This window comes from Myotis yumanensis, unplaced genomic scaffold (assembly GCF_028538775.1).
Source record: "Myotis yumanensis isolate MYYU_CA2020_CCGP unplaced genomic scaffold, mMyoYum1.0.hap1 SCAF_8, whole genome shotgun sequence".
Classification (NCBI taxonomy): Eukaryota; Metazoa; Chordata; class Mammalia; order Chiroptera; family Vespertilionidae; genus Myotis; species Myotis yumanensis.
In genome coordinates this window covers 36,718,157-36,745,578 of record NW_027223759.1, presented here as the reverse complement: position 1 = coordinate 36,745,578, position 27,422 = coordinate 36,718,157, and the positions used below count along the sequence as shown (strand labels likewise).

Below are 27,422 nucleotides of genomic sequence, written 5' to 3'. Positions count from 1 at the left end.
AAAATAAACTGTAGCAAAAATATATATAATAAAAGTGGATGGCTTACTTGGTCACTACCAGCCTGTTTTTCCTCATGCTCTCAACTCCCGGTTTTTCCCTTTCAGGTTCCCCTTTTTTACCAGTTTGTTTTTTTGACTTCTTATTCACTGCCTGACTAATGGTTTTGGCACAATGCTTGGGCAGCAACTAAATTTAAAAAGAATAAAATGTTACATTACACCAATTACTTTGAAAACACATTACTTATTCAGATAAACCTTAACTGAATCCAATCTATGTAAGAAATATCATGCTAGCACTAAGAACAGAGATATAAATAGAAAGTAGAATTTACCTAGCTTCGGGAGTCTAAGCTTAGTGGAAAACAGAAATAGGTAAATATTGTGTGAAGAAAGACTTAATAGAGGAAGTTATATCAAGACTGCAGTTTACAGGATAAATGAAACATTTTACTGGAAGGAAAATGGCCTACAAAGAACAAAACTATGTTAGGACATAATGTGTTCAGAATCTAGTGAGAATTACTAGTTGATGAAGCATAAGTAAAGAGGACAGAGAAGTTTGAACTATCAGGAAGGGACTTAAATGCCAACCTAGAGGTTGGATTTTACAGTGTAAGTAATCCTAAAGACAGTGGCAATATTTTAAAAACTAATAATGGAGCTTCACAAGAGGTAATGAGATTTAGAAAGAGTCTGAGAATAAGATAAAAAAAATAACTGGCGAACAGAGAGAGGAGACCAAGATGGCGGCGTAGGTAAACACCGGAGACCGCTGCCGCAAACAACCATTTCAAAAATACAACTAAAAGACTGAACGGACATCACCCAGAACCACAGGAAGGCTGGCTGAAGAGAGACTCTACAACTAGAAGGGAAGAGAAGAGCAAATCGAGGCTCAGAGGCGGCGCAGTGTGGAAAATACAAAGGTACCGAGGTGCGCGCGCAAAGCGGGCTGGTGGCTGAGGGCGCGGTTGTCGTTTTCTGTCGGGAGTGAGTCTCAGACTCTGGGCTCCAGATCCGGGCGAGTCTCTAGGGACCCAGACTCAAACAGGAGAAGGGGGATTATCCGGCATCAGTTGGAACCTGAGGGCAGCTTTCTCTCCGAGGTTTGCAGCGGCTGCCAGGGTTCTGAGAAGCAGAGCCTCTGGGAACGGGACTGAGCGTGGCCATAACTGCTCCCTCCTCCCGCCCTGTTGAGCCCGCCCCGCCCAAACCCTGCACACAGCCATTTGCCGATCGCCTCAGGCAAAGGCTGGATTAGCGCCTCCCCAGAAGACAGACGTTTTCCACACAGCTGATTCCTACAGCCAGTCGGCCTGGCGGTCAAATCCCTCTAGTGTTAACTACAACAATTAAGGCTTGGCTAGAACAAGACTGCGCACAGAGACCACAAGGGGGTGCACCAAGAAAGCATAAAAGATGCGGAGACAAAAAAACATGACAGAAATGGAGGATATGGAGCTAAGAATCGCAATTTTGAGGGCTTGCCATAAATTTGTGCAGAGCCTCACGAAAACTAATGAGACCCTCGATGCTACGATAAAGAAATTAGAAAGTAAGCATACACGGACTGAAATAAAGAATATTATACCCAATAGCAGACCAGAGGAGCACAATAATCAAACCAAAGATTCGACAAAAAACACCCAATTGGAAAAGCAAAATGAAAAAAGAATCCGAAAGTGTGAAGATAGTGTAAGGAGCCTCTGGGACAGCTTTAAGCGGACTAATATCAGAATTATTGGAGTGCCAGAAGATGAGAGACAGCAAGATATTGAAAACCTATTTCAAGAAATAATGGCAGAAAACTTCCCCCATCTGGAGAAAGAAATGGACTTACAGGTCCAAGAAGCGCAGAGAACCCCAAACAAAAGGAATCCAAAGAGGACCACACCAAGACACATCATCATTAAAATGCCAAGAGCAAAAGACAAAGAGAAAATCTTAAAAGCAGCAAGAGAAAGAGGCTCAATTACCTACAAGGGAATACCCATACGACTCTCAGCTGATTTCTCAACAGAAACTTTGCAGGCCAGAAGGGAATGGCAAGAAATATTCAAAGTGCTGAATACCAAGAACCTACAACCAAGATTACTTTATCCAGCAAAGCTATCATTCAGAATTGAAGGTCAGATAAAGACCTTCACAGATAAGGAAAAGCTAAAGGAGTTCATCACCGCCAAACCAGTATTATATGAAATGCTGAAAGGTATCCTTTAAGAAGAGGAAGAAGAAGAAAAAGGTAAAGATACAAATTATGAACAACAAACATGCATCTATCAACAAATGAATCTAAGAATCAAGTGAATAAATAACCTGATGTACAGAATGAACTGGTGATTATAATAGAATCAGGGACATAGAAAGGGAATAGACTGACTATTCTTGGGGGGAAAAGGGGTGTGGGAGATGCGGGAAGTGACTGGACAAAAATCATGCACCTATGGATGAACACAGTGGGTGGGGAGTGAGGGTGGAGGGTGGGGTGGGAGCTGGAAGGAGGGGAGTTATGGGGGGAAAAAAGAGGAACAAATGTAATAATCTGAACAATAAAGATTTAATTAAAAAAAAAATTTAAAAAAAAAAATAACTGGCTAACAGGTCATTTTCTTGCTTTCATATACAAATTTCCTATCTGTAAGGAAACATTTAAATTATTACCTGGTCACTCAGAGTACACTGTTCTGTGCAAATATCAGTGATAAGATTTCGAGCTTGTTTAGCCATTTCATCCAGAAACATGTTACATAAGGAAAGACTTCGATCTCCAATATGATGTCGCTGTTAAAGCAGAATAATAATAATAGTTACCAAAAAGTAGTTTGAAATAAAACACTTTTTAAATAAACACAGAAAATAAGGTTAAAGTCTATTCTACAATAAGGAGTGGGAGTTCAAGATTATTACATACATTACTTTTGTGCTGCTAGAGTAAATGTAAGATAATATAAAAGAATGTAAAATACTTCAACATGCAAAATAACTGTTCCTAAATCTATCATGATACCTTAAAATGTATTTTAAGATACCCTTTAAAACTTTAAAGGGGATGTAGAAGCTAGATACAATTAAATATTGATTCACTTACATAAGGAGAGATTTCAAATTATAAATAGTTACAGCCCAGTTTAAGCAAATTCTGACTCCTGAAAGATAAACTGTATCTCTCACTATTACTTCTTCCTGAAAAAAAGAACACTGAACTAGCATTGCTTTAGTAGACTAACTTATTTAAGACACAGGTCTGATTTCACTACTCCCCTTCAATGGCTGAGGAATACTGAGACTGAAAAACAAAACCAATAGGATTTCTTAACATGTCACAAGTTTCTCTATGATCTGCCCTCTGCCTCTAGCTGCAGTGCTGAGAAGAGACTTTAGGACAACGGCAGAAACACAGGGACCTTAGCAGACTACAACAATAATCCAGGCAAAAGATGATGTGGCTTGGGCAGGGGGAGAAGAGGTAGGAGTTTGGTTATATATATAAAGATAAAGCCAAAGAAAGAAAAATGCTCCAAGGTTGAGGGTGAGGTAACATGTCCAAGAGCAACAGTTCTCTTCTGTACATGTTACATTTTACATAGCTAAAAATGCCTAAATTGCAACAGAATATTTAAAAAAAAATTTACAACTAAAGGTAAAGGACTGGGCTGAAAATACAAATTTGGGAGACATCAGCATATGAAAGATTTTTAAACAACGAGACTGGAAAAGATGAGTGAACTACTATACTGGGTAGTACAGACAGAGCAACGCAATGACTAGTTTTCCTTTAGTGCTGGATGCCATTATCCCGGGCTCCTGCTGACCCAGCAGGGTGTAAATTTCAAATCTAGTTCAAAAGATAGTATCTTTCTGCAAATTTATTTAAGTATTCCAACTCAAAATGAGGTTTCAGCATTAAGAAATTGTTCTGGAGGCTTTTTCTATAATGCCTCTGATGTAAATAAATTCAAAGGCTAAAACTAAAATTATAAAGCCAGACTGCACTGAGAACTATGCACATCAACTTACTCTGTCCTCACCCTGAGGTGAATTTCCCCAATGCTCCCACAGTGCCTCATGTATATTTCTACCACAGCACAGATCGTCAGACCATGGATTGGTCTAGGGCCGTGGTTGGCAAACTGCGGCTCGCGAGCCACACGCGGCTCTTTGGCCCCTTGAGTGTGGCTCTTCCTAAGCCTTAGGAGTACCCTAATTAAGTTAATAACAATGTACCTACCTATATAGTTTAAGTTTAAAAAATTTGGCTCTCAAAAGAAATTTCAATCGTTGTACTGTTGATATTTGGCTCTGTTGACTAATGAGTTTGCCGACCACTGGTCTAGGGTAGAGACTGTGTCTTTGCATCTTTCATTCACAGCATTTAACAAGGCAGATGGGAAATAACAGTCTTTAACAAATTAGCTAAATGGAAAATAGAACAGTGACACTGACTAGCTACATGACTATAGGGAGACTTTCTTCATCTGTAAACTAAGAATGATTATCAGCAGTACTGTTGCCACTTTGTCATAGCAATCAAATGCAAAAAAGGATGGGAGAATGTTGTACAAATTGCATGCTTCTATATAAATATAAACACATTAATTACTTGTTATAATTATTTAATAAGAATTGAGTATTATCCTATTTAGGAACTATAACTTTACCAACTAAATGAAGCAGAAACATTATGATATAAAGTAGATAATGATAGATATTACGATATAAAATGCTATGAAAATATGGAAAAGGAGGGACAAATTCTAACTGGAGAAATGCTACAAATATTTTGGAAGAGATGGGGTTTAAGCTGACCACTGAGAAAAAGGTAAGAGTACAAGAGGTAAGGGTGCAATGAAATGAATTTTATGTGTTAGGAAAAACCTTTAAAAGGCTAAAAAGTAGACAATTAGTGTGCTTTGCGCAAGGTGGACTAGTTACAGTTCATAGGAAGTGGAAAGTGTATGATAAAACGAGGGTAGAGTCCATCCAGATGAGTGGATAAACAAAATGTGGTAAACACATAGAATAGATTATTATTCAGCCATAAAAAAGAAAGATCTCATATGTGCTATAACATGGATGTGTCTTGAAACATTATGCTCAGTAAGAAACAAAAGGACAAACATTCTGATACCACTTATATGAATGATCTAAAATAGGCAGATTCAAAGAGATAGACAGTAGACTAGGGTATATCAAGGGTAGGAGGGATGAGGAATTACTGCTTAATGGTTCCAGAGTTTTTGCTTGGGGTAATGAAAGTTTTGAAAATGGGTAGTGGTGATAGCTGCACAATACTGTGAAGGTAATTAATGCCACTGAACTGTACATTTAAAAACAATTAAAATAGCAAAGTTTGAGGTTAGATATACATGCATTTTTTAAACACAAAAATTTTTAATGACAATAAAAAGAAGGGGGTAAAGATCAAATTATTGAGGATTTTAAATGCCTGAGAATTTTTACTTTCTTCATATGCAATTAAGAACCACTGATAATTCTTTAAGAAGGAATCATCTGGTGGCATTGTACTAGGTAGACGTAAAGGCAGGAAAACTATTCAACAGTACATATAAAGAACTACAATAGTGACAAAAGCAATGGAAAGTAGAGGATGTATTCAAGAAATGATACCACACAAATACAATTGGAGGACTTCATGGGTAATTTAATGAAAAAGATTATGGTGAAGAAAAATTTAATAGTATATCTTAGGTAAATAAAGCTTGGGGGAAAGCTATTAAATCTAAAAACTATAAATCTATTAAAATTGGGTATTAATATCCTCACAGTTATTAATCCTAAAAACACTCCCTAATAAACTTCTGCAGGCTAATCTCTCTCTCATTCCAATGGATTCTGCAACAGATGTTACCTAATGCTTAAAAATATTAATAATGCTACTGCTACCTATAAGTTTCTCTTCTACAAGTTCTATAGTTTTAAGTAAAGAGACTCAATACTAATTAAATTATACAGAAATATATTATTTAATTTTAATATATATTCTTACTACATTTAAAGTGATACTTGTTCCTTAAACATTAGAAGGAACATCAGTATCTATCAAAAATACTGAGTACATTTTTGATAAATATTTGGCATCAATAAAACTGATTAGTTCAATTATTCAATAATTCTCTGTGCCTGCATGCTAGCGTGTGTATGTCTTACAAATACCAGCAAATTTAGATTTTACTATATCCATTGTATTGGTAAGTCAGTAAAATTCATCTTTGACATGTTTATGTTTAGTCACTAATCTGTGCATTCAATTTTCAAGTTTTGCCTGGCTGGCATGACTCAGTGGGTACATGCCCAGGTTGCAGGCTTGATCCCCAATGTGGGGCATACAGGAAGCAGTCGATCAATGATTCTCTCTCACTGATGTTTCTATTTCCCTCTCCCTCTCTGAAATCAATAAAAATAAATATTTTTTTTAATTTGCAAGTCTTTCCAAAGTAACCTAAGAAAATAAGCATACAAAATCAGTTACTGTATATATTTTTACCATACATATTATTACCTTACCCACCATTTACTTTAATAAAGGTAATTTCAAGTGACCTTATGATATATTCTTATAAATACTTATCCATCTATTAAAATATCTATTATATCTATATCAAATACCTATTCAAGTATTCTCTGATTCTATATACAGATGCATTAGATGGGAAGCTAAATTAGGTATCCATGACTTGGTGAGCATTTGGTCAGCTACATGTTAGGTTTACTTTATTCTGCATACCATATAAATCAGAGTAGTACCCTGAAATTACCTCTTCTGGACACAGTTCATGTGTGCAACTCATAAAATGAGTGCAAAGCAGTGGAAATGCAATTGAGTATCTTGACTGAGAGGGTAACTCCAAACACTGTTGAAACATCTTCTCAAAAGCACGACTATAAAAACTATATAAGAAAACAAATTAAAAATTAGAATCAACTGTTATAGTTAAAATTTTCATGATATAGTACCTTATAGTTAATTTGATTCAAGCGAATGAAAGTCACCAATTGGTAGTATTATTCCCTTAAAGAATAGTTATTTTTCCAAAGAGTACCTATTACACACTGATAATCACTCCAGAGTAATAAAAATATTATTTGTATAATATATTACAAATTTAAAAAAACCTAAACAGAAAATAAACCATACATATATTATATGAATATATGACTTTCTAATTGTTGTATCTTTCTTATACACTAGGAACCTTTCTGTAGCTCAAAAATATCCTATATAATAAAAGGGTAATATGTAAATTGACCCTAACAGCAGAACGACTGGGAATGACTGGTCACTATGATACACACTGACCACCAGGGGGCAGATGCTCAATGCAGGAGCTGCCCCCTGGTGGTCAGTGCGCTCCCACAGGGGGAGCTCTCCTCAGCCACAAGCCAAGCTGACAGCTGCCAACACAACAGTGGTGGCAGAAGCCTCTCCCACCTCCTCGGCAGCGCTAAGGATATCAGGCCTGCTCCCCACTGGCAAATGGACATCCCCAGAGGGCTCATGGGTTGCCAGAGGGATGTCTGACTGCCAGCTTAGGTCCGATCCCCTGGGGAGCAGGCCTAAGCCAGCAGGTGGACATCCCCCGAGGGGTCCCAGACTGCAAGAGGGCACAGGCCGGGCTGAGGGACCCCCCTGTGCACTGGGCCTCTAGTCTATTTATATAAAAGCCCTAAGTGACCAGCTGACCACCCAGTAGCTATGATGCACACTGACCACCAGGGGGCAGGCGCTCAATGTAGGAGTGGAAACCACAGGCATGGAAACATGGAACAGACTGATGAATCTCAGAGGGAAGGGGGAGGGAGGAGGGCAGGAAGAGATTAACCAAAGATCTTATATGCATACTAGAGTCCTGGTGCATGGATTCGTGCACCGGTGGGGTTCCTCTGCCTGGCCTGCATGTATCGAGCCGAAACTGAGCCAAAACCGGCTCTCCAACATCCCCCAAGGGGTCCCATATTATGAGAGGGCGCAGGCCAGGCCGAAGAACCCCACGAATCTGTGCACCGGGCCTCCAATGTAAATATAAAGTGTTCTATTTTCTTCCCAAGGAAGCCTTTGGGACAGACAATAATATACATTTCCAAATAACCTTAAAAATTTTTGTAAATTTGACACGTGATATACTGTGGTTTGAAGTTTTTTTTTTAGTTCTTTAAGAGACTCCTGATGCCTTCCCTGGATTTCTTCTGCAATACTCCTAATTAAGCCACCCTAATAAACTGCCAAAATCAGTATGAACTGAGTTATTTTCCAAAATAAAACCAATGAAAAGCTTTTCATAATGACAGCTAGTCAATACATAGTAACTACTATCATTATCCACTGGGATTATCTCAGCATTTTAGAAATAAAGGGACAAAGTACTAGGTTATTCCAATAAACTTCCCTAAAGGAATAAAGGCCAAGAAGCAGAAATAGAGTTGATATTGTATAGCTATGGAGCCAGAATACTTGAGTTTGAATCCTGGCCTCATCACCAAATTCATATATTCATTCAAACATTTATTAAATACCTACTATGTTAGACACTATGGAAATAATACATGATCCTCCTTCAAGGACCATATAATGAGGGGAAATAGAAAGGGGTAAAACTTATAAACTACTAAGTATAACTAAAGAGGCTCTGATAAAAGCAAAGGAGAATGGAACACAATTCAGGGAATAGTCATTATATCATCATAATATTAATGTCTAATTTAATACTAGAGAGTGAAATTAGTTGGTATTTTATTTCCAACATTTGCTCTATTTAACGCTAATCTACAACTTTTTTTTTTTTTTTTGCTTAATCTAATGATCAAAGAGGGAGGGCCTTAAATCAAATTTGAAGTGACTGTTTTCACCTCCTCAAAAAAGTGTAAAAAATTCACACCAGAAGAGCTATTCTAAATAGAGAATTAAAAATAAACATAAAATCCCAAATTGGTAAACTTGTTTTTAAAAATATATTTTTATTGATTTCAGAGAGGGAGAGTGAGAGAGAGATAGAAACATCAATGATGAGAGAGAATCATTGATCAGCTGCCTCCTGCATGCCCCCTACTAGGGATCCAGTCATGTGTCCTTGATCAGAATCCAACCTGGGACTCTTCAGTCTGCAGACCGACGCTCTACTCACTGAGCAAAACCAGCTAGGGAAGTAAACTTTTTTGTTAGCAAGTTGTCCACTATTCCCTTTATTCTTATGCCCTAGCCCTGGTCAGAACATGTGCAGGAGGCAACCAATCAATGTGTTTCGCTCACATCAATGTTTCTCTCTGTCTCTCCCCCTCCCTTCCACTCTCTAAAAATCAATGGAAAAATATCCTCCAGTGAGGATTTTTTTTAAAAGTTTATTATTACTGAACTGTCTTAAGAATTATATTAATATTAAAAAAAAATCAAGAGAGATACCTTTAGATACTAAAACATCTTAAATTCTGATTTAAAGATAATCATAACATACCAAAATATGGAGAGATCTGATGTTTCCACCAACATTTCCACCAAGGAATCCACCATTTTTGTATGAAAAATTATCGTATTCATCATCTTTCCAAGTTCTCTATGATCTGCAAGGCTAAGCGAAGCCTTAGAGACACTAGTATATGCCTATAAAAGTACAGCAAAAAACAAAAGTAGTTTAAAGTACAAACCAATGAATTTAGCCTTGTAATTCTACATGTAGAAAAAACACACCCACTATTGAAAAATACTTATTTTATTCATTAAAATAAGTATCAGTACCATCACTTTGTAAAGATCTGCTCCTGTTGTAGTAATATTTTACAACTAAAAAAGTCTCTAAACTTGCCTTTTCCTCACTGTTTGCCCTTTTCCTATGTAAGCCAGTTTTCTTCAAATTCTAATCATCTTTCACTGTCTGGGTAAAATGTTACTTTCTCTATTAGCCATTACTAGCAATTTCAACTTGAAGAAAGGTTTTTTTCTATACTAGCAATTTTCAACCAGTGTGCCACACCAATTTTTAAAGCATGCAATAACTGACTCTTTAGGTCAGCGGCATTGAACTCCTTTCCCTTAGGATGTCAAAAAAATTTTTTTTAATGACAAAAGCCAACACAATAGCCATCTGGTGTGAATGTATCAAAATTATACCTATATTTTTTGTCAGGTCAGCAAGAAATATTTTTTGGTGTGCCACAGAACTTTAGTAATTAGTTTATGTGTGCCATGAGATGAAAAATGTTGAAAATTGCTGATCTATACAAACCTCCTAAATTCTGGACACTACCTCCCATCTTGCACTTTTGCCCTCTTTCCCTAAACAAGACTTCTCTGGCTTAATTGTATGTCCCATTCTTTCCCTCCTTAGTATGCTTTGTCCTGCTGTCACTAAAAAAAATGAGTCTATTATGCAGTAGAAAGGAGCTGAGTGACTGTATGTCCCAATTATGGTTAAGAGCAATGTTATAGGTTGAAATGTGTCCCCCATAAAGGTATGCTGAACTCATATTCCCCAGTACCTCAAAGTGTGACCTTATTTGGAAACTGAGTCCTTACAGAGGTAATGAAGTTAAAATAAGGTCATTAGAGAAGGACCTAAACCACTATAACTATTGTTCTTATCAAAATAAGAAATTTGGACCAGATACATATGCATATAAGGAAGACTATGTAAGGAGAAACAGGAAAAATGCCATTAGAGTAATGCATATACAAGCCAAGGAACACCAAAGATAGCTAGCAAATCACCAGAATCTTGCAAAAAGGCATAAAACAGATTCTCCCTCACAGTCCTTAGAAGAAATTAACCCTGCTGACACCATGAGTTCAGATTTCTGGCCTCCAGAACTATAAGACAGTAAATTTTTGTTGTTTAAGTCACTCAGTTTGTGGTTCTTTGTTATGGCAGCCCTAGGAAAAGAATACAGGCAACTACGGAATACAAGAAAGAATCAGATAGCAGGTAATGTACTTAGATATCTTGAAAACCTATCTACAATAATAAAAGCGTAATATGCAAATTGACTGAACAGCAGAACGACCGTCCAGAAGACAACGCTATGATATGCACTGTCGCCAGGCCAGCCAAGGCGGGTGCGATGAGATTGGTCAAGGGGCCCCGCCATCGCCCCACGATCACTCCGCAGAGGGAGGCCCAGGCCACTGGCCGGTGGGGCGATTGATGGAGGGGACGGGGGGTGGCGGCGATCAATCGCAGAGCCCTGGCTGAGTGGCAGGGCCTCCCTCTGCTGGGCGATAGATCTGGAGGCCCTGTGATCAATTGCCCCACAGAGGGAGGCCCAGGCCACCAGCCAGCGACGCTATGGCGAGTGTGCGGGGCCGGCCAGCGATCACCCCGCAGAGGGAGCCCCAGGCCAGCCAGGCGATTGCACCCCACATCTGTTGCCCACAGAGGGAGGCGACCGGTGGTGGGGGAGGCGGGGAGCAGTGCCGCACAGATGGCAAGCAGTGGCAGTGGCGGGGGCAGGCCCAGCTTCTGGCAGCCAGGGGAAGGAAAGCCCCAGTAGGCCCTGATTGCCAGCCAGGCCTTGGGACCCTACCTGAGGGGTCCCAGAATGCAAGAGAGCGCAGGCCAGGCTGAGGGACACCCCACCCCTTGCATGAATTTCGTGCACCGGACCTCTAGTCTCTATATATAAAAGCCTAAGCAACCATTAGGACTGGTCGACCAAAGCAGGAGCTGCCCCCTGGTGGTCAATGCGCTCCCACAGCCAACATCCTGCGGCTGGCCAACCTCCTGCGGTCCCTCACCGCCCCCCAGCCAACTTCCCACAGTCTCCCCCACCTCCCCGGCCAGCTGGCCCTGTGGGGTGATCGTGGGGCGATGGCGGGGCCCCTCGACCAATCTCATCGCACCCGCCTTGGCTGGCCTGGCGACAGTGCGTATCATAGTGGGGGCAGCCAGCCAGGCAGAGGGACCCCACCTGTGCATGAATTCATGCACCAGGCCTCTAGTCTACACTAATAAAGAGAAACATGGTAATTAGCGTACGACCGCTACCCTTCTCATTGGCTAATCAGCATATCCTTATGCAAATTAACTGTCAGCCAAGATGGCAGCCGGCAGCCATGCACTGAAGCGAACAAGGGAGGCTTGCTTGCTCCAGTGACGGCTGACTCTGACGTTCCCTGCCTGAGTTGCTGGCCTCTCAGCTGCAACTCTAAGCAACTATGTACTATGTTGCAAATAAGAAGCTAAACAAAACCCCAGAAACCAGCTTTCAGTCAGCCAGGTTCAGCCAGCCGGACCGCAACATTGTATCAAATACAGAAGTAAAAACAAAGGCCAGAAACCGGATTTCAGCAGCCGAGGCCTCAGAGCTAAAGCTGGCCCAGAATAAAAAAAAAAGAAAAAAAGGAGCAGTTGGGAGCTTTAGTCACCCGCCAGCCAGAAAACGGCCCTCAGCCCCTCACCCAGACTGGCCAGGCACCCCAGTGGGGACCCCCACCCTGATCCAGGACACCCTTCAGGGCAAACCAGCCGGCCCCCACCCATGCACCAGGCCTCTATTCTATATAGTAAAAGGGTAATATGCCTCCCGGCACGGGGATCAGCATGACAGGGGGCAGCGCCCAAACCCCGATTGCCCTGCGGCTCTGTGAGTGACAGGGGGCGGGGCCACAACCTCCCTATCCACCCTGCTCTGTTTGTGACAGGGAAAGGCGCCCCAACCCCCTGATCAGCCGTGCTCTGTGCCTGATAGGGGGGAGCTCCCCAATTCCCTGAGGCTCTGTGTGTGACAGGGTGCGGTGCCCCAACCCCGATCCACCCTGCTCTGTTCGTGACAGGGGAAGGCACCCCAACCCCCTGATCAGCCCTGCTCTGTGCCTGATAGGAGAGAGCTCCCCGATCCCCTGATCGCCCTGCGGCTCTGTGTGTGACAGGGGGGGAGCTCCCCAACCCCCTGATCGCCCTGCAGCTCTGTGTGTGACAGGGGGGAGCTCCCCAATCCCCTGATCGCCCTGCGGCTCTGTGTTTGACAGGGTGCGGTGCCCCAACCCCCTGATCGGCCCTGCTCTGTGACAGGGTGCGGTGCCCCAACCCCCCTCCCCACGGGCCCTGCTCTGTGTGTGACAGGGTAGAGCCATAACCTCTCCATCGGCCCTGCCCTGAGTGTGACAGTGGCGGCGCCCCAACCCCCTGATCGGCCCTGCTCTGTGGGTGACAGAGGGTGGCGCCCCAACCTCCCTCCATAGGCCTTGCTCTGTGTGTGACAGGGTAGAGCCATAACCTCCCCATTGGCCCTGCCCTGAGTGTGACAGGGTGCAGCGCCCCAACCCCCTGATCCGCCCTGCTCTGTGTGTGACAGGGGGCGGTGCCCCAACTCCCCAATCAGCCCTGCTCTGAGCCCGACGAGGGGCTGCACCTAGGGATTGGGCCTGCCCTCTGCCACCCGGGAGCAGGCCTAAGCCAGCAGGTCGTTATCTCCCGAGGGGTCCCAGACTGCGAGAGGGCACAGGATGGGCTGAGGGACCCCTTCTCCCCCCCCCCCACCCGAGTGCACAAATTTTTGTGCACCGGGCCTCTAGTATAAAAATAAAATCGTACACAGGGACATATAGTTCTACATTCTTAATGCTCACTCAAATGCTCTATATTCTAACATACTGAATAAAGCTAAAATTCTCAAGTGACTCATTCAAAATGGGTAAGTTTAATAATCTTGGATGTATTTAATAAGGAAAATTTAAAATACATCTGGCCCTGGCTGGTATGGCTCAATTGGCTAGACATCCTCCCATGCACCAAAGGTCGCAGGTTCAATTCCTGGTCAGGGCACATATCCAGGTTTCAGGCTCAGTCCCTGGTTGGAAGGGCATACAAGAGGCTGCCAATCAATGGTCTGCTCTCACATTAATCTTTGTCTTTCTCTCTCCCTCTCCTTTCCTCTCTCTCTCTAAAAATCAATAAAAATAGAGAGGGCGAGAGATAGAAACATCAATGATGAGAGAGAATCATTGATCAGCTGCTTCCTGCATGCCCCACAATGGGGAGCGAGCCCTCAATCCTAGGTATGTGCCCCGACCAGAAATCGAACTGTGACCTCCTGGTTCCTAGGTCGAAGCTCAATCACAAAGCCACGCCAGACAGGCAATAAAAATAAATAAAATGCATCTAAATCTCCAAATTTCTCTGAATCTAAATGTTTCTAGGTACTCTCATAAACTGAGAGCAGGAAACTGAAACAGTTCAAGCTATGACAATGACTTAAAAATGTTTAATGTGTATATATCCTTTGGCTGAGCAATTCTACTATTTTCACTTTATAAGGTCTACTGCTGTACTGTTTCAGAGCTTTTGAAAAACAAAGAAATGTTTTAAATGTATTTTTCATTATTGATAGTATTAAGATATCTCCCATTCTCCCCTCTTTGACCCCCTTAAGAAATGTTCATTAGCTGCCCTAGCCGTTTTGGCTCAGTGGATAGAGCACTGGCCTATGGACCAAAGGGTCCCAGGTTCCATTCTGGTCAAGGGCACAGACCTTGGTTGCAGGCTCCTCCCTGACCTGGGGCCTGGTCAGGGCTCATGCAGGAGACAACCAATCAATGTGTTTCTCTCTGTCTTTCCCTCTTTCCTCCACTCTTTCTAAAAAAAAAAATCAATGGAAAAATATCCTCAGGTGAAGATTAAAAAAAAGAAATGTTCATTTCTAAACTTTATTTTTAATAGGAAAAAAATAGTGATGGAAGGAGACTTGACCTGGGTTGGTGAACACACAATACAATGATTGATGATTAATGTATTCTAGAATTGTACACCTGAAAGCTGTATAATGTCTACCCAATAAATTCAATAAAGATTTTAAAAAACTAAAAATATCTTTAAAAGGAAAGAAAATAACCTATAACATATTCACATGTAATATTTTGGGAGAGTGGTATTTCAAGTGTTCTTCCTGATCTCCCACCAACCAGTTCTGTAACCTCGGGCAAATTACTTAATACTGTGGCCTCATTTATAAAACCATTTCTAAGAATATGCTGCCATAGAACACAGAACAAGAGAGAGAAAACTGCCTGTGTATTTTGAGGTTGAAAAGAACCTAAGAAAAGCAAAAGCACCTAAGGGAACTAAGCAGACTGCCAGGAAAGTATGCTCTTCCTAGAACCCAGCCCTTCCTGAGACTAAGGTCATTTAAAATGTCTTCCACAAACACATACTGCTTATATTTTCATGTTTTAATTAAACAAATAAAAATTTTATTCTTTAAGTCACAGAACAAAATATACAGTATAATCTCATTTATGTTTGGACACCTAAAAGGATATGACATTATTAAAAGTGAGTACTGCTGGGGAATGGGAAAAGTGCAAACTTTCATTTTCTACTTTACCTCTGGATGCTTTGACTTTTTATAATAACAGACTAATATACATGTTTTTTAAATATGAGGTTATTAGAAACACTGGGCCACCATTTTCCCATAATTACTAGAAATATTTACGGGCAATTAAATTCTACCATTAAATTCACATACATACAAAGATTTCAGGCTTGAATTTTAAAAGCCTCAAAAACTATTTATGTGAGAATTATAAATTAAATGAAAATATTTAAAGTCCAATACTTTATTAGTATTCAATCCTGCATTTCAGAAAAATGAAGTTTTAGACAACAGATCAGGAAATAATAAACTATGGCCTGTGATCCAGTTGATTGTTTATTTTATAAGGTTTTATTGGAATGCACTGGGCCCCTAGTATAGATATATAGATATAGATATAGATATATAGATATAGATATAGATATAACAGATACATTGAAAGATGTTCAACATTACTAATCACATGGGTTCAACATTACTAATCACATGGAAATGCAAATCAAAACCACAGTAAGTTATCACCTCACACTGTTAGAATGGCTATTATCAAAAACACAAGAGGTAAGTGTTGGTGAGGATGTGGAGAAAAGGAAACTGTACATTACTGGTGAGAATGTAAATGGGTACAGCCACCATGGAAAACAGTAATGAAGATTTCTCAAAAAATTAAAGACAGGCCCTGACCGGTTTGGCTCAGTGGATAGAGCGTTGGCCTGCGGGTTTGATTCCAGTCAGGGGCATGTACCTTGGATGCGGGCACATCCCCAGTGGGGGGTGTACAGGAGGCAGCTGATCAAGGTTTCTCTCTCATCGATGTTTCTAACTTTCTATCCCTCTCCCTTCCTCTCTGTAAAAAATCAATAAAATATATATTTTTTTAAAAAATTAAAAAATTAAAGACACAACTAGCTTATATGATCCAGCAAGTCCTCTTCTAGGTATTTATCCAAAGGAAATGAAAACACTAACTCAAAAAGATATCTGTATCCTCATGTTCACACTGCAGCATTATTTACAATAGGCAGCATGCGCACGTGTGTTTACGCACACACTGAAAATATTAGCCATAAAAAAGAAATTCTGCCTTTTGCAACAACATGGATGGACCCTGAATGCATTATGCTAAGTGAAAAAAGTGAAACAAAGAAAAACAAAGACTGTATGACCTCACTTATATGGGGAATCTAAAAAAAATTAAAAAAATAAATAAATAAATAAACTCATAAAGACAACTGGTGGTTGCCATAGGCAGGGAGCTGGGATTGAGTGAAATGGGTGAAGGTGGTCAAAAGGTAAACTTCCAGTTAAATAAGTCCTCAGGATATAATGTACAGTATGGTGACCAGAGTTAATAATCCTATATAATAAAGAGGTGATATGCAAATTAACCCTCATGCCCTCACAAGATGGCTGCCTACGACCAGGCCGGCAGGGGGGTTAGTGAGGGACGACCAAACGACTGAACAAGCAGACTGCGTGGGACGACCAGGCCGGCGGGAGGGCAGTTGGGGGTGACCAGGCCAGCAGGGGGGGCAGTTGGGGTGACCTGGCCGGCAGTGGGGGGATGGGGGGTGCAGTTGAGGGTGACCTGGCCAGCAGGGAGGGCAGGCAGTTGGGGGCAATTAGGCTGGTGGGGGGGCAGTGAGGGGCGACTAGGCCGGCGGGGCGGGGCGGGGGGGGAGTTGGGGGCAACCAGGCTGGCAAGGTGGGGGCAGTTATGGGCGACCAGGCCAGCAGGGGGGGCAGTTAGGGGTGATCAGGCCGACACACAGAGGCAGTGAGGGGCGATCAGGCCGGCGGGGGAGGGGGGCGGGTGGGGGCGACCAGGCAGGCAGACAAGCGATTAGGAGCCATTAGTGGTCCAGGATTGTGAGAGAAAAGTCTGGCAGTTGGAGATCCCCCAAGGGGTCCCGGATTGGAGAGGGCGCAGGCTGGGCTGAGGGAACCCCCCCTCCCCGCCATGCATGAATTTCATGCACCGGCCTCTAGTCTACACTAATAAAAGACAAAGATGCTAATTGACCGTACCTTCACTACACCCACCAGCCAATCAGAAGAGTATGCACATTAACCCAACAAAGATGGTGGTTAATTTGCATACACAAGTACCCAGTGAAGACTGAAGACAGTGTAGAAGGAAGCCAAGCACTGCAGAAGGGAGCCAAGCGGCAGAGAAGGGAACGGATCGAAGGTAGCAGAGACAGGAGCAGAGCTGAGGCAGCGGACACGGAGGGAGCGAAGTGGCAGAGAAGGGAGGGAGGCGAAACAGAGGACACGGGAGGGAGCCTAGGCGGCGGGGAAGGGAGGGAGCCAAAGCGCCAGGGAAGGGAGGGAGCCGAGGTGGCGGGAAAGGGAGGGAGCTAAGCGGCGGGGAAGGAAGGGAGCTGAGGCGGCCGAGACAGAAGGGAGCGAAGCCTGCCTCCGGCTTCGCTCCCTTTTCTACTTCGCTCTGGCCTCAGGAAGCCCTGTTCTTCACGAATCTTCCTGCAACGGACCTCTAGTGGTATATAAGAAGCAGTCCCCCCCCTTATTCACTATTTCACTTTATGCAGTTTCAGTTACTCATGGTCAACTGCTCTGAAAATATTAAATAGAAAATTCCAGAATTAAACAATTTATAAGTTTTAAACTGCAAACCGTTCTGAGTAGCATGATGAATTCTCACATCATCTCACTTGGGATGTGAATCATCACTTTGTCTAGTGTACCCACACTGCATAAAATGGTACCTTCCCATGAGTCACTCAGTAGCCTTCTCAGCTATCAGATCAACTGTCGCAGTATTGTAGTGCTTGTGTTCAAGTAACTCGCCTAACACTACATCACAGTGCCTTCTTCATTCACTTCATCTTATCACATAGATACTATATCATATCTCATCACACAAGAAGGGTGAGTAGAGTAAATACAGTATTTTGAGAGACGACATTCACATAACTATTACAATATAATTATAACTGCTATATTTTTATAATTATTACTGTTAATCTTTTATGGTGCCTAATTTATAAGTTATTAAACTCTATTATAGGTTTTTATGTATAGGAAAAAACAGTACATATAGGGTACTATCCACAGTTTCAAAGCATCCACTGGGAGTCTTGGAACACATCCCCTTCAGATAAGGGGACTACTGTATTATATATTGGAAAGTTGCTAAGAGAGTAGATCTCAAAAAGTCTCATCACAAGAAAAATAAATTGGTAACTATGTGTAGTGATAGATGTTAACTAGACTTAGTGTGATCATTTCCCAATATATACATATATTGAATCATATGTAAACCTGAAACTAATGTAATGTTATGTCAATTATATCTCAATAAAAAATTTCTTCAGTGAGTTAAATACTATGGTTAGTTATACAAAAGAAGTCTTTTCAGTAGGTATATAACAATGAATAATTTTTTTCATGTTAAGTAATGTTTTCATGTCAACTAAGATATTTGATTAACAGAATGGTAATGAAAATTATTAAGTTATTCTTACCTGTAATCTAAACCAATCTAATCTCATTCCTCTGAAATCAAACACTTCCCCATCTTCAACTATAATAAAAGAAAAAAAGTTTATAGAGCAAATTACTATTTTCACAAATCTATAATCCCATTTCAAATTATAAGAGCTAAGACAATTCCACTTCTGGGTGTACATACAAAATAATTAAAAGCAGGGTGTTGAAGAGATACATTTGTACATCTATGTTCATAGCAGTATTATTCACATTAGCCAAAAAAGTGAAAGCAATCTTATATCCATCAACAGATAAATGGATAAAAAAATACTGTATGAGTCTGCTTACATGAGGTATCTAGAGTAGTCAAACTCATAGAAGCAGGAAGCATGGTGGATGCCAGGGGCTGGGAGGAGAGGAAATGGGGAGTTGCTATGTAATAGCTATAGAGTTTCAGTTTTGCAAGATGAAAAAGTTCTGGAAATTGGTTGCACAACCATGTGAATATACTTAACACTATCAAACTGTACACTTAAAAATAGTAAGACAGTAAATTTCATGTTATGTATATTTTACCACAATTAAAAAGTAAAAATAATTTAATAGCTAAGTCAGTGAAGTAATTTTCAAATCCTATAAAGATGGTGTTAAAGGAGACAGTTATACTAAGAAAAGTGTAAAACAGACTCTTCTCCTAAACTCTCTCAGTGTGCTTACATGTCAATTTGTAGGAGCTAGAATAGAGCTCATGGAATCCAGTAAATAGAGACTTTGTATGGCAATTTGGATATGTCAAAGAGAAGCCATAAGTGCATCCTTTCAGTGAAAAGTTGAGTACAGCAATACAAGATATTTTGAGAGGCAAACCACACTCACATAACTTTTATTACAATATGTTATAATTGTTCTATTTTATTATTAGTTGTTGTTAATCTCTTACTTTGCATATATTTAAATTAAACATCACAGGTATGTATGTATAGAAAAAAAACAGTACAGTTGATCTTTAAACAACATTGGTTTGAACTGCACTGGTCCACTTATGTGAATGTATTTTCTCTTCCTTACAATTTTTTTTTAAATCCTGACCCAAAGATATGTTTTTTTATTGATTTTAGAGAGAGAGGGAAAGAGAGGAAGAGAGAAAGAAACATCAATGTGAGAAACATTAATCACTTGCCTCCCATATGCACCCCCTTACACACCCCAACTGGGGATGGAACCCACACCTGGGCATGTGCCCCGACTGGTAATCAAACCTGCGACTCTTCAGTGCACAGTGGCTCCAACCAACTGAGCCACATGGGCCAGGGCACAATTTTCTTAATAACATTTTCTTTTCTCCAGCTTTCTTTATTTTAAGAATACAGTATAGCCTGGCCAGCGTGGCTCAGTGGTTGAGCATTGACCTATGAACCAGAAGGTCACGGTCGGATTCCCAATCAAGGCACATGCCCAGGTTGTGGGCTCGATCCCCAATGTGTGGCATGCAGGAGGCAGCCAATGATTCTCTCTCATCATTGATGTCTCTTTCTCTCCCTCTCCCTTCCTCTCTGAAATCAATAAAAACATATTTTAAAGAAAGAATATAGTATATTATACATATAACATACAATATATGTTAATCAACTATTTATGTTATTGGAAAGGTGCTGGTCAATAGTAGGCTATCAGTAGTTAAGTTTCTGTGGAGTCAAAAGTTTCAACTGTGCAGGGGGCCAGCTCCCCTAACCTCTGCATTGTTCAAGAGCAAACTATATATATAAGGTTTAGTACGATCCATGGTTTCAGGCATCCACTGGGAGTCTTGGCACATGACCCCTGCAGATAAGGGGGGGATGGACTACTGTATATCAAAAAAAGTAAGTGATTAAATGTTAACGGTCAAATCTTTTCCTTAATAATAAAATTTGAAAACCTACTGAGAAGAAAATGTTTTTATTTAAAAGATTTATTACCTTGCTTTACACTTAGGGAAGTCATAGTGTTAACAAAAGAAGACATGATGATTGATTCATCTTCAGGGCAAACAGAAAGATTCTGAAAAGAAACAAAAAAAAATAATGTTAAAATCATCTAGTTAGAAAAAAATCCATAAGTTCATCAACAGGTAGACAGATAAACAAACAGTATATCCACACTATGGAATATTTTTCAGCAATAAACATGGACAAAATGTTGATACATATAATAAAAGGGATGAATCTCAAAAACATTGTGCTAATTGAAAGAAATAAAAAACAGCCCTAGTCAGTTTGGCTCAGTAGATAGAATGGTAGTCTGTGGGTTTGATTCCGGACAAGGGCACATGCCTCAGTTGCAGGTTTGATCCCCAGCCCAGGTCGGCACACATGCGAGGAGGCAACCAATGTATGTGTCTCTCACATAGAAGTTTCTCTCTCTCTGTCTCTCTCTCCACGCCCCCCCCCCCAGCCCTGTATAAAAATCAATGGAAAAATAGCCTCGGGTTATGTTTAATTTAAATATTATGCACAGTAAGAGATTAACAACAACTAACAAAATAAATATTTTTAAAAATGAAATTAAAGAAAAAGAAAGAAATCATAAATTAGCCCTGCCCAAGGTGATATACTTATTTCCTGATGATTAAAAGTCCCCCATTTCTGCCTGGCCAGTGTGGCTCAGTGGCTGGGCATCAACCCATGAACCAGGAGGTCAAGGTTTGATTCCCGTCAGGGCACACGCCAGAATTGCAGGCTCAATCCCCTGTAGGGGCAGTGCAGAAGGTGGCCGATCAATGATTCTCTGATGTTCCTATCCCTCTCTACCACTCCCTTCCTCTCTCTGAAATCAACAAAAATATATTTAAAAAAAAAAAAAAAGTGAGCCCTGTCGAAGTAGCTCAGTTGGTTGGAGCATCATCCCATACACCAAAAAGTCAGGGTACATATGGGAGGCAACCAATGGATGTTTCTCTTTCTCGCTCTCGCTCTCTCTCTCTCTCTCTCTCTCTCCCTCCCTCCCTCCCCCTCCCCCCACCCCGCCTTTCTCTCTAACAACAATAAAAAAGTTATATGGTATATGATTCCATTTATATGATTTTTTTAAAGGCAAAAAATGACCAAAAGCAGATGAGTGTTTGTCAAGTCGAAGAGGAAATCAACTACATAAGTGCACAAGAAAACTTTTAAGTGTTGGAAATGTTCCACATCTTGACTGCTGTGGTGGTTACATGAATGCATACATAGTTGCCAAAATTCAAACCATACACTAAAAATTTGTGATTTTTTATTAAATGTAAATTATACCTCAACAAAATTAGGACAAAAAATCCCTCTCAAACTGGCTAAAAAAAAAAAAATGAAAATTTGATAGACTGCATCTGAAATAGATAATAAATTTTTTAAAAAGTGGGTGCTTAGCTCACAAACAGCATAAATTATTGTCAAGACATTAAGACCTACACCACAATGTGAATGTATATAATGTCACTATACTGTATACTTAAAAATGGTTAAGATGACAAATTTTGTTATGTATGTTTTCCAATAAAAGTAATTTAACACCTATTACAATGAGCTATATTAACAGGTTGCTCTTAGTTCTAAATTTAAATTCCAGCAAACAGTTAAAAACACCATGCTTGTACTTTACAAAAGAAGAGGTGGTAAAAAGCTTAGGTGTCAAGCTAAGACACTACTTCAAATACTGACTCTGTTACTTATGATTGTGCAATACTGAGCAAGTTGCATAAGGTCTTTTTTCTTCAAATAATGATAACTATATCTACCCTCACAAAGTTGTACTACAAATGTAATAAAATAAACTATCAATAATTTGACAATTATTAATATAATTTTACTACTGCTACTACTGCTATGACAATATTTTCAGAAAAAATAAGCCATTTTCTCAGATTGTATTAACATACAGTTTATATAAAAAGACACCAAAAAATATGGAATGACTTTAAAATGTTAACACTATAACATAAATGTATTCATAAGCATCCAACTAACCACAGCAAATTTCAAAATGACATGAAACCAGGAGTCTGATTTACTTTTTAGATTGTGATAGCATGACAGCCTCTGCTTTATACAATAAGTAATAATTATTTGAATAAAACTGCAGCAAACAGTAGCCACACAAGGTTTAGATAAAATCAGCTTTTCTAGTCTTTTTAATGGACATTCTAGAAAAAAAAGCATCTGAGCTCCATCTAGTGGATAAAAAAGAAATACACTAGTTTATGAAAACAGAAGCTGTATATAATTAAATGCAAACAATTACATGACATTTTTCTTATTTGGATTTTTAGGTAGGTTTCAAAAATATTAGGATTTCAAAGTATGGTTATTTCTCTGTAAAACCAGTAACTGTAGAGTCTTAATACAGTCTTATTATTAGTCTTAATATATATTCTTCCTTTATACTATATGTTAGCTTACAGTAGTTTTTAGATACTTGTGATTTTATAAAATGAAGCAAAATAAGATACTATTTTCCCTACAGTCAGTTAGTTTATTAGAAATAAAAATAAAATAAACTTATAATAAGATGAAAAAGACCAAATAAAGAAATTATGGAAAGCCAAACAAACAAAAAACCTAGGACAAAATCAATAGAGAAAAATCCAAATTGAAAAAATTAGGACATTTAAATTAGGACATCTAGATAAAAAAATTTTTGTTGGCCATCCTCTAACACACTATACAGAAAGATTTATCTTCTACTTTTCCTCTAATACTTAGTTATCAATTATATGTCTCCATTATCTTTTATCTCACAGCCAATGTCCAAATTCAAGTTCTCATCAGCTCTCATCCAGCCTACTGCAATTCTTCTTCTACTCTCTCCCTGCCTTTTCCCTTGGCCCCCAGTAACCCATCAACCACAATGATCCAGGGTAATCTTTGTAAGTAGTAAATCTGATGTATAACTAACTTCCTCTTTTGCAAGGCCCAATATAATTTAGTTACTGTACACCTCTACTGCAAGATAAAGAAATATTCCCTGCATTGCGTTCACTCTGAGCTTTGTACACACTTAAACAAAATGCCTACCACACTAAACTACAACAAAATACGTTCTTCCCTCCAAATGATGATCCTCTTGACAAGATATAACTACAACTTGTTTATATTTGTATCGCCACCATGTGGCACAAGATTATATTTTAAAAGCTTACTGAACAAACAAATCAGTTACTAGAAAGAAGGGAAGAAACAAAAGGAAAAATAACATGAGATAGTTTTTACCTGCACAAGTTCATTGAGGACAACAGCATCAAAGCCAGAAAGGTACTGCACATAATACCTCTGCATTACAGGTCCGTATTTCCTTACATGTGCTCTAAGCTCTTCCATGTAAAATATCAATTCAGCAATGTGCCTTTTTTTTAATTGAAAAAAAAAAACATTTCAAAAAATAAATTTATTGTTATCAAGGAAAATGTGAAATGCCTTTGATATTATAAGAAGTTACTTTTAGAAAAATTACTGTTAAACATTTAATGTCAATTATGTTTTTAAATTATTTAACATGAATAAAGAAAGCAAAAGAAAAGCTAAGACTAAAAAACTGATAAGAGGAAAATCCAAAATGAACATAAAATTAGAACATCTCATAAATAATCATTTTAAAATCACAAATAAAAGGAACTGGGAAGAAATAAGACTTTTCTATCTGCTCTTATTTCTCTGCTTCATTTATCTAACTCCTCATTGAGGGACTTGACAAAAATGACAGAAAAACATTTCAAATTATAGACTTGGTTGCAACTCCGTAAGGATTCTTAAATATGAATTCCATAGGAAAGTCACTGGGTATAGCCAAAAAACAACTTTATGACCACCTAGAGCAGCGGTTCTCAACCTGTGGGTCGCGACCCCTTTGGTGGTCCAACGACCCTTTCACAGGGGTTGCCTAAGACCATCCTGCATATCAGATATTTACATTACGATTCATAACAGTAGCAACATTACAGTTATGAAGTAGCAAAGAAAATAATGTTATGGTTGGGTCACAACATGAGGAACTGTATTTAAAGGGCCAGAAGGTTGAGAACCACTGACCTAGAGTATTAGGAAAGGAAACATTAAAAGCCATAATTTTAAACTCAAGTTGACTTTGCATTCTAATTCATATCACCTAATGCTATGTTACAAATATGCATAACAAATATGAAAAGCCCTAAAAAAGTTTTTCAAAATAATTTTACTTCAAAGGCCCCAAATCCCAGTTATAAATCAAAATATACAAAAAAAGTTTTAATTGCTGCTAACTTACTTATCTATAAAGTCATCTGCACTCTTCTTTGGCATGTTATCTGCATGACGAAGTAGCCAGATAATTTCATCACGGGCAAAGGATAACGCCATAAAAACAAAAAGTGCCTAATTAAAAAAAATACAAAAACATTGTTTACTCTTACGCAAAGATTAAAAACAAAACCTATTCATAGTCTTTCTCTAAGTGAAAAGTCATTGCCAAGAATTGATAAAATCAAGTTCAAAAAGACGGCACACCAACAGAAAGGAGATGACCAAAGAGAAGTTGAAAGTATGTATCAAGGAAAGCATATATATAAGCAAGTAGTGAGAACAATGTAGAATGGTGCAGTTGACATATGAATTAAATCAATTACCTTGGGACCTAGCAGGCCAGGTTGATCAGAGAGGACTGTAGCCAATTCTTTCAGTGCAGACCTTAAAAATTTACGTCTTTCTCTGTGCATTGAACCACTACAGGAAAAGACACTTATATTTTATCTGTTTCTACTAAAATTACTATTGGCAATTAAATAACTTATCATTGTAGGGTCAACATCCAAAGTTTTTTTTTAATGAAGCAGAAACCCCTTACAAATATCATCTTCTATGTGCTTGCCATTAAGCGACTTACCAGTTTTACATTTATCCTTGCCTTTCTTGTGCTGCTTTTTGTAACCGTGTTTGGTCTATTATTCTTCACCTATCAAAATACTACATCCAAACTTCAAGACCAATCCTGCAAGAAGCATTTCCTAATATCCAGATGTCTATTTCTGAATAATTTCTGAAATTTTAGTACCATATATCCTAAGCATTTTATAAACAGGACTATGAAATCTTCAACAGCAATTACTGTCCTCCTATATACATTTTTGTCACCCCAACACAGAAATCAACAAATATAACAATAAATATCTAATTTCCCATGTTCTCATTTACTAAGTGTATTCCTATTAAATACAAAAAACTGACTAAGATCTATTTGGTCTCTTGTTCAAAAAACAGAAAGACGAGGGAAGAAAAGGATAATCATAAATATTCTTATACTAGGTATTTCAATAAAATGCAAAGTAGAAAAAAGTTATTCTCACATATTAACATGGGGAAAAAATCATAAAATGTTTTTAGTATTTCAACTCGTCATATTATGCAAAATATTCAGCGCTTCAAGAAAGTTTTAAAATGTATATAGGTGCAAAAAATAAGTGGATACACACACATACACACAAAATATATACAAAAAAAATAAGTATCAGGAATATGCAATACCAGAAATTTAGCTGTGAGACAGATCAGTTTGAAAAGACAGATAAAATCCCACTCTCTACCTATGTGACCTTATGTTCTACCTCTCAGTTTCAGCCAACTATAAAACAGATAATGACACCTGCCTCAGAAGATACATCTTTCAAAATGCTCAGATATAGTACTTCGTTATAGGATAGTGGCAGTAAGAGACTTGAAAGATACCTAAACTACAAGTCATTTGTATGGTACTTCCTTAGAGCATTTTCATCACACTTCAAAAATAATTAAAATCTGTCTGCACTAATTCCAAAGTTACTAGAGACTGAGGTTATATACTTATTTCCTATTGTAAGTCCCCCATTTCTGCCTGGCCAGTGTAGCTCAGTGGTTGAGTATTGACCCATGAACCAGGAGGTCATGGTTTGATTTCCATCAGAGCACATGCCCAGGTTGCGGGCTTGATCCCCAATAGGGGACATGAATCACAACAATGATTCTTTCTCATCAATGATGTTTCTATCTGTCTCTCCCTTTCCCTTCTTCTCTCTGAAATCAATAAAAACCTATCTTTAATTTTTTAAAGTCCCCACTTCTATTATATTTTGCATACCATCAATATGAACTCACTTCAACAAAATAATGCTTTAAGAAAGAAATTATTCTTTATTAAAAGTACCACAGATAAGATAGAAGTACTTACGCATGTGACACAGCCGCCTCTTTGCATTCTCTTATATCATTAATACGTTTGTTATAGCTATGTGCAAAAAAAAAAAAAAGTTGGAAACATGTTGATCTTAATTTGAGCAATAAGTCAAAATAATTTAATCAAATACTAAAAGTCAAATAGAACTGACATATTATCAACAAGAAAAATGCCCTCAAACTAGAAATGCATCGAAGGGGTCTACCCACATCTTTCCTAGCCAGCACCTTATGTAACCAGAAAAGGCTTCCTAGATAAATTTCATAATATATTAGATCCAACAATAAAATAAAGTTCAAAATGTAGATTTTTTACTTTATTAATTATATTCCCTTAAGCTCCAATAGAGACATTAAAATTATACTTAAGATGTAACTAACAGTAGTTTCTAAAAATTTAAAGTGCTGACAAAGCTATTACTTCTGACTTTTTATCACTTCTGACTTAAAAAGCATTAA

The 27,422-nt window shown here is 39.0% G+C and overlaps 1 protein-coding gene across 1 annotated transcript in view; it reads right to left on the bottom strand.

The window, feature by feature from the left end:
• Window positions 1–43: 43 nt before the first annotated feature.
• The window catches only part of LOC139015180 (nck-associated protein 1), a 71,182-nt gene continuing 43,803 nt past the window's right edge, over window positions 44–27,422 (bottom strand). The window contains exons 11-20 of the mRNA XM_070422629.1: window positions 26,959–27,015; window positions 25,385–25,481; window positions 25,027–25,133; window positions 23,997–24,129; window positions 20,733–20,814; window positions 18,810–18,868; window positions 9,471–9,616; window positions 6,780–6,912; window positions 2,665–2,784; window positions 44–187 (exon numbers count right to left, since the gene is read on the bottom strand). Of these exons, the coding sequence (XP_070278730.1) occupies window positions 44–187; window positions 2,665–2,784; window positions 6,780–6,912; window positions 9,471–9,616; window positions 18,810–18,868; window positions 20,733–20,814; window positions 23,997–24,129; window positions 25,027–25,133; window positions 25,385–25,481; window positions 26,959–27,015 (1,078 nt within the window). The remainder of the gene's footprint in view (window positions 188–2,664; window positions 2,785–6,779; window positions 6,913–9,470; window positions 9,617–18,809; window positions 18,869–20,732; window positions 20,815–23,996; window positions 24,130–25,026; window positions 25,134–25,384; window positions 25,482–26,958; window positions 27,016–27,422) is intronic.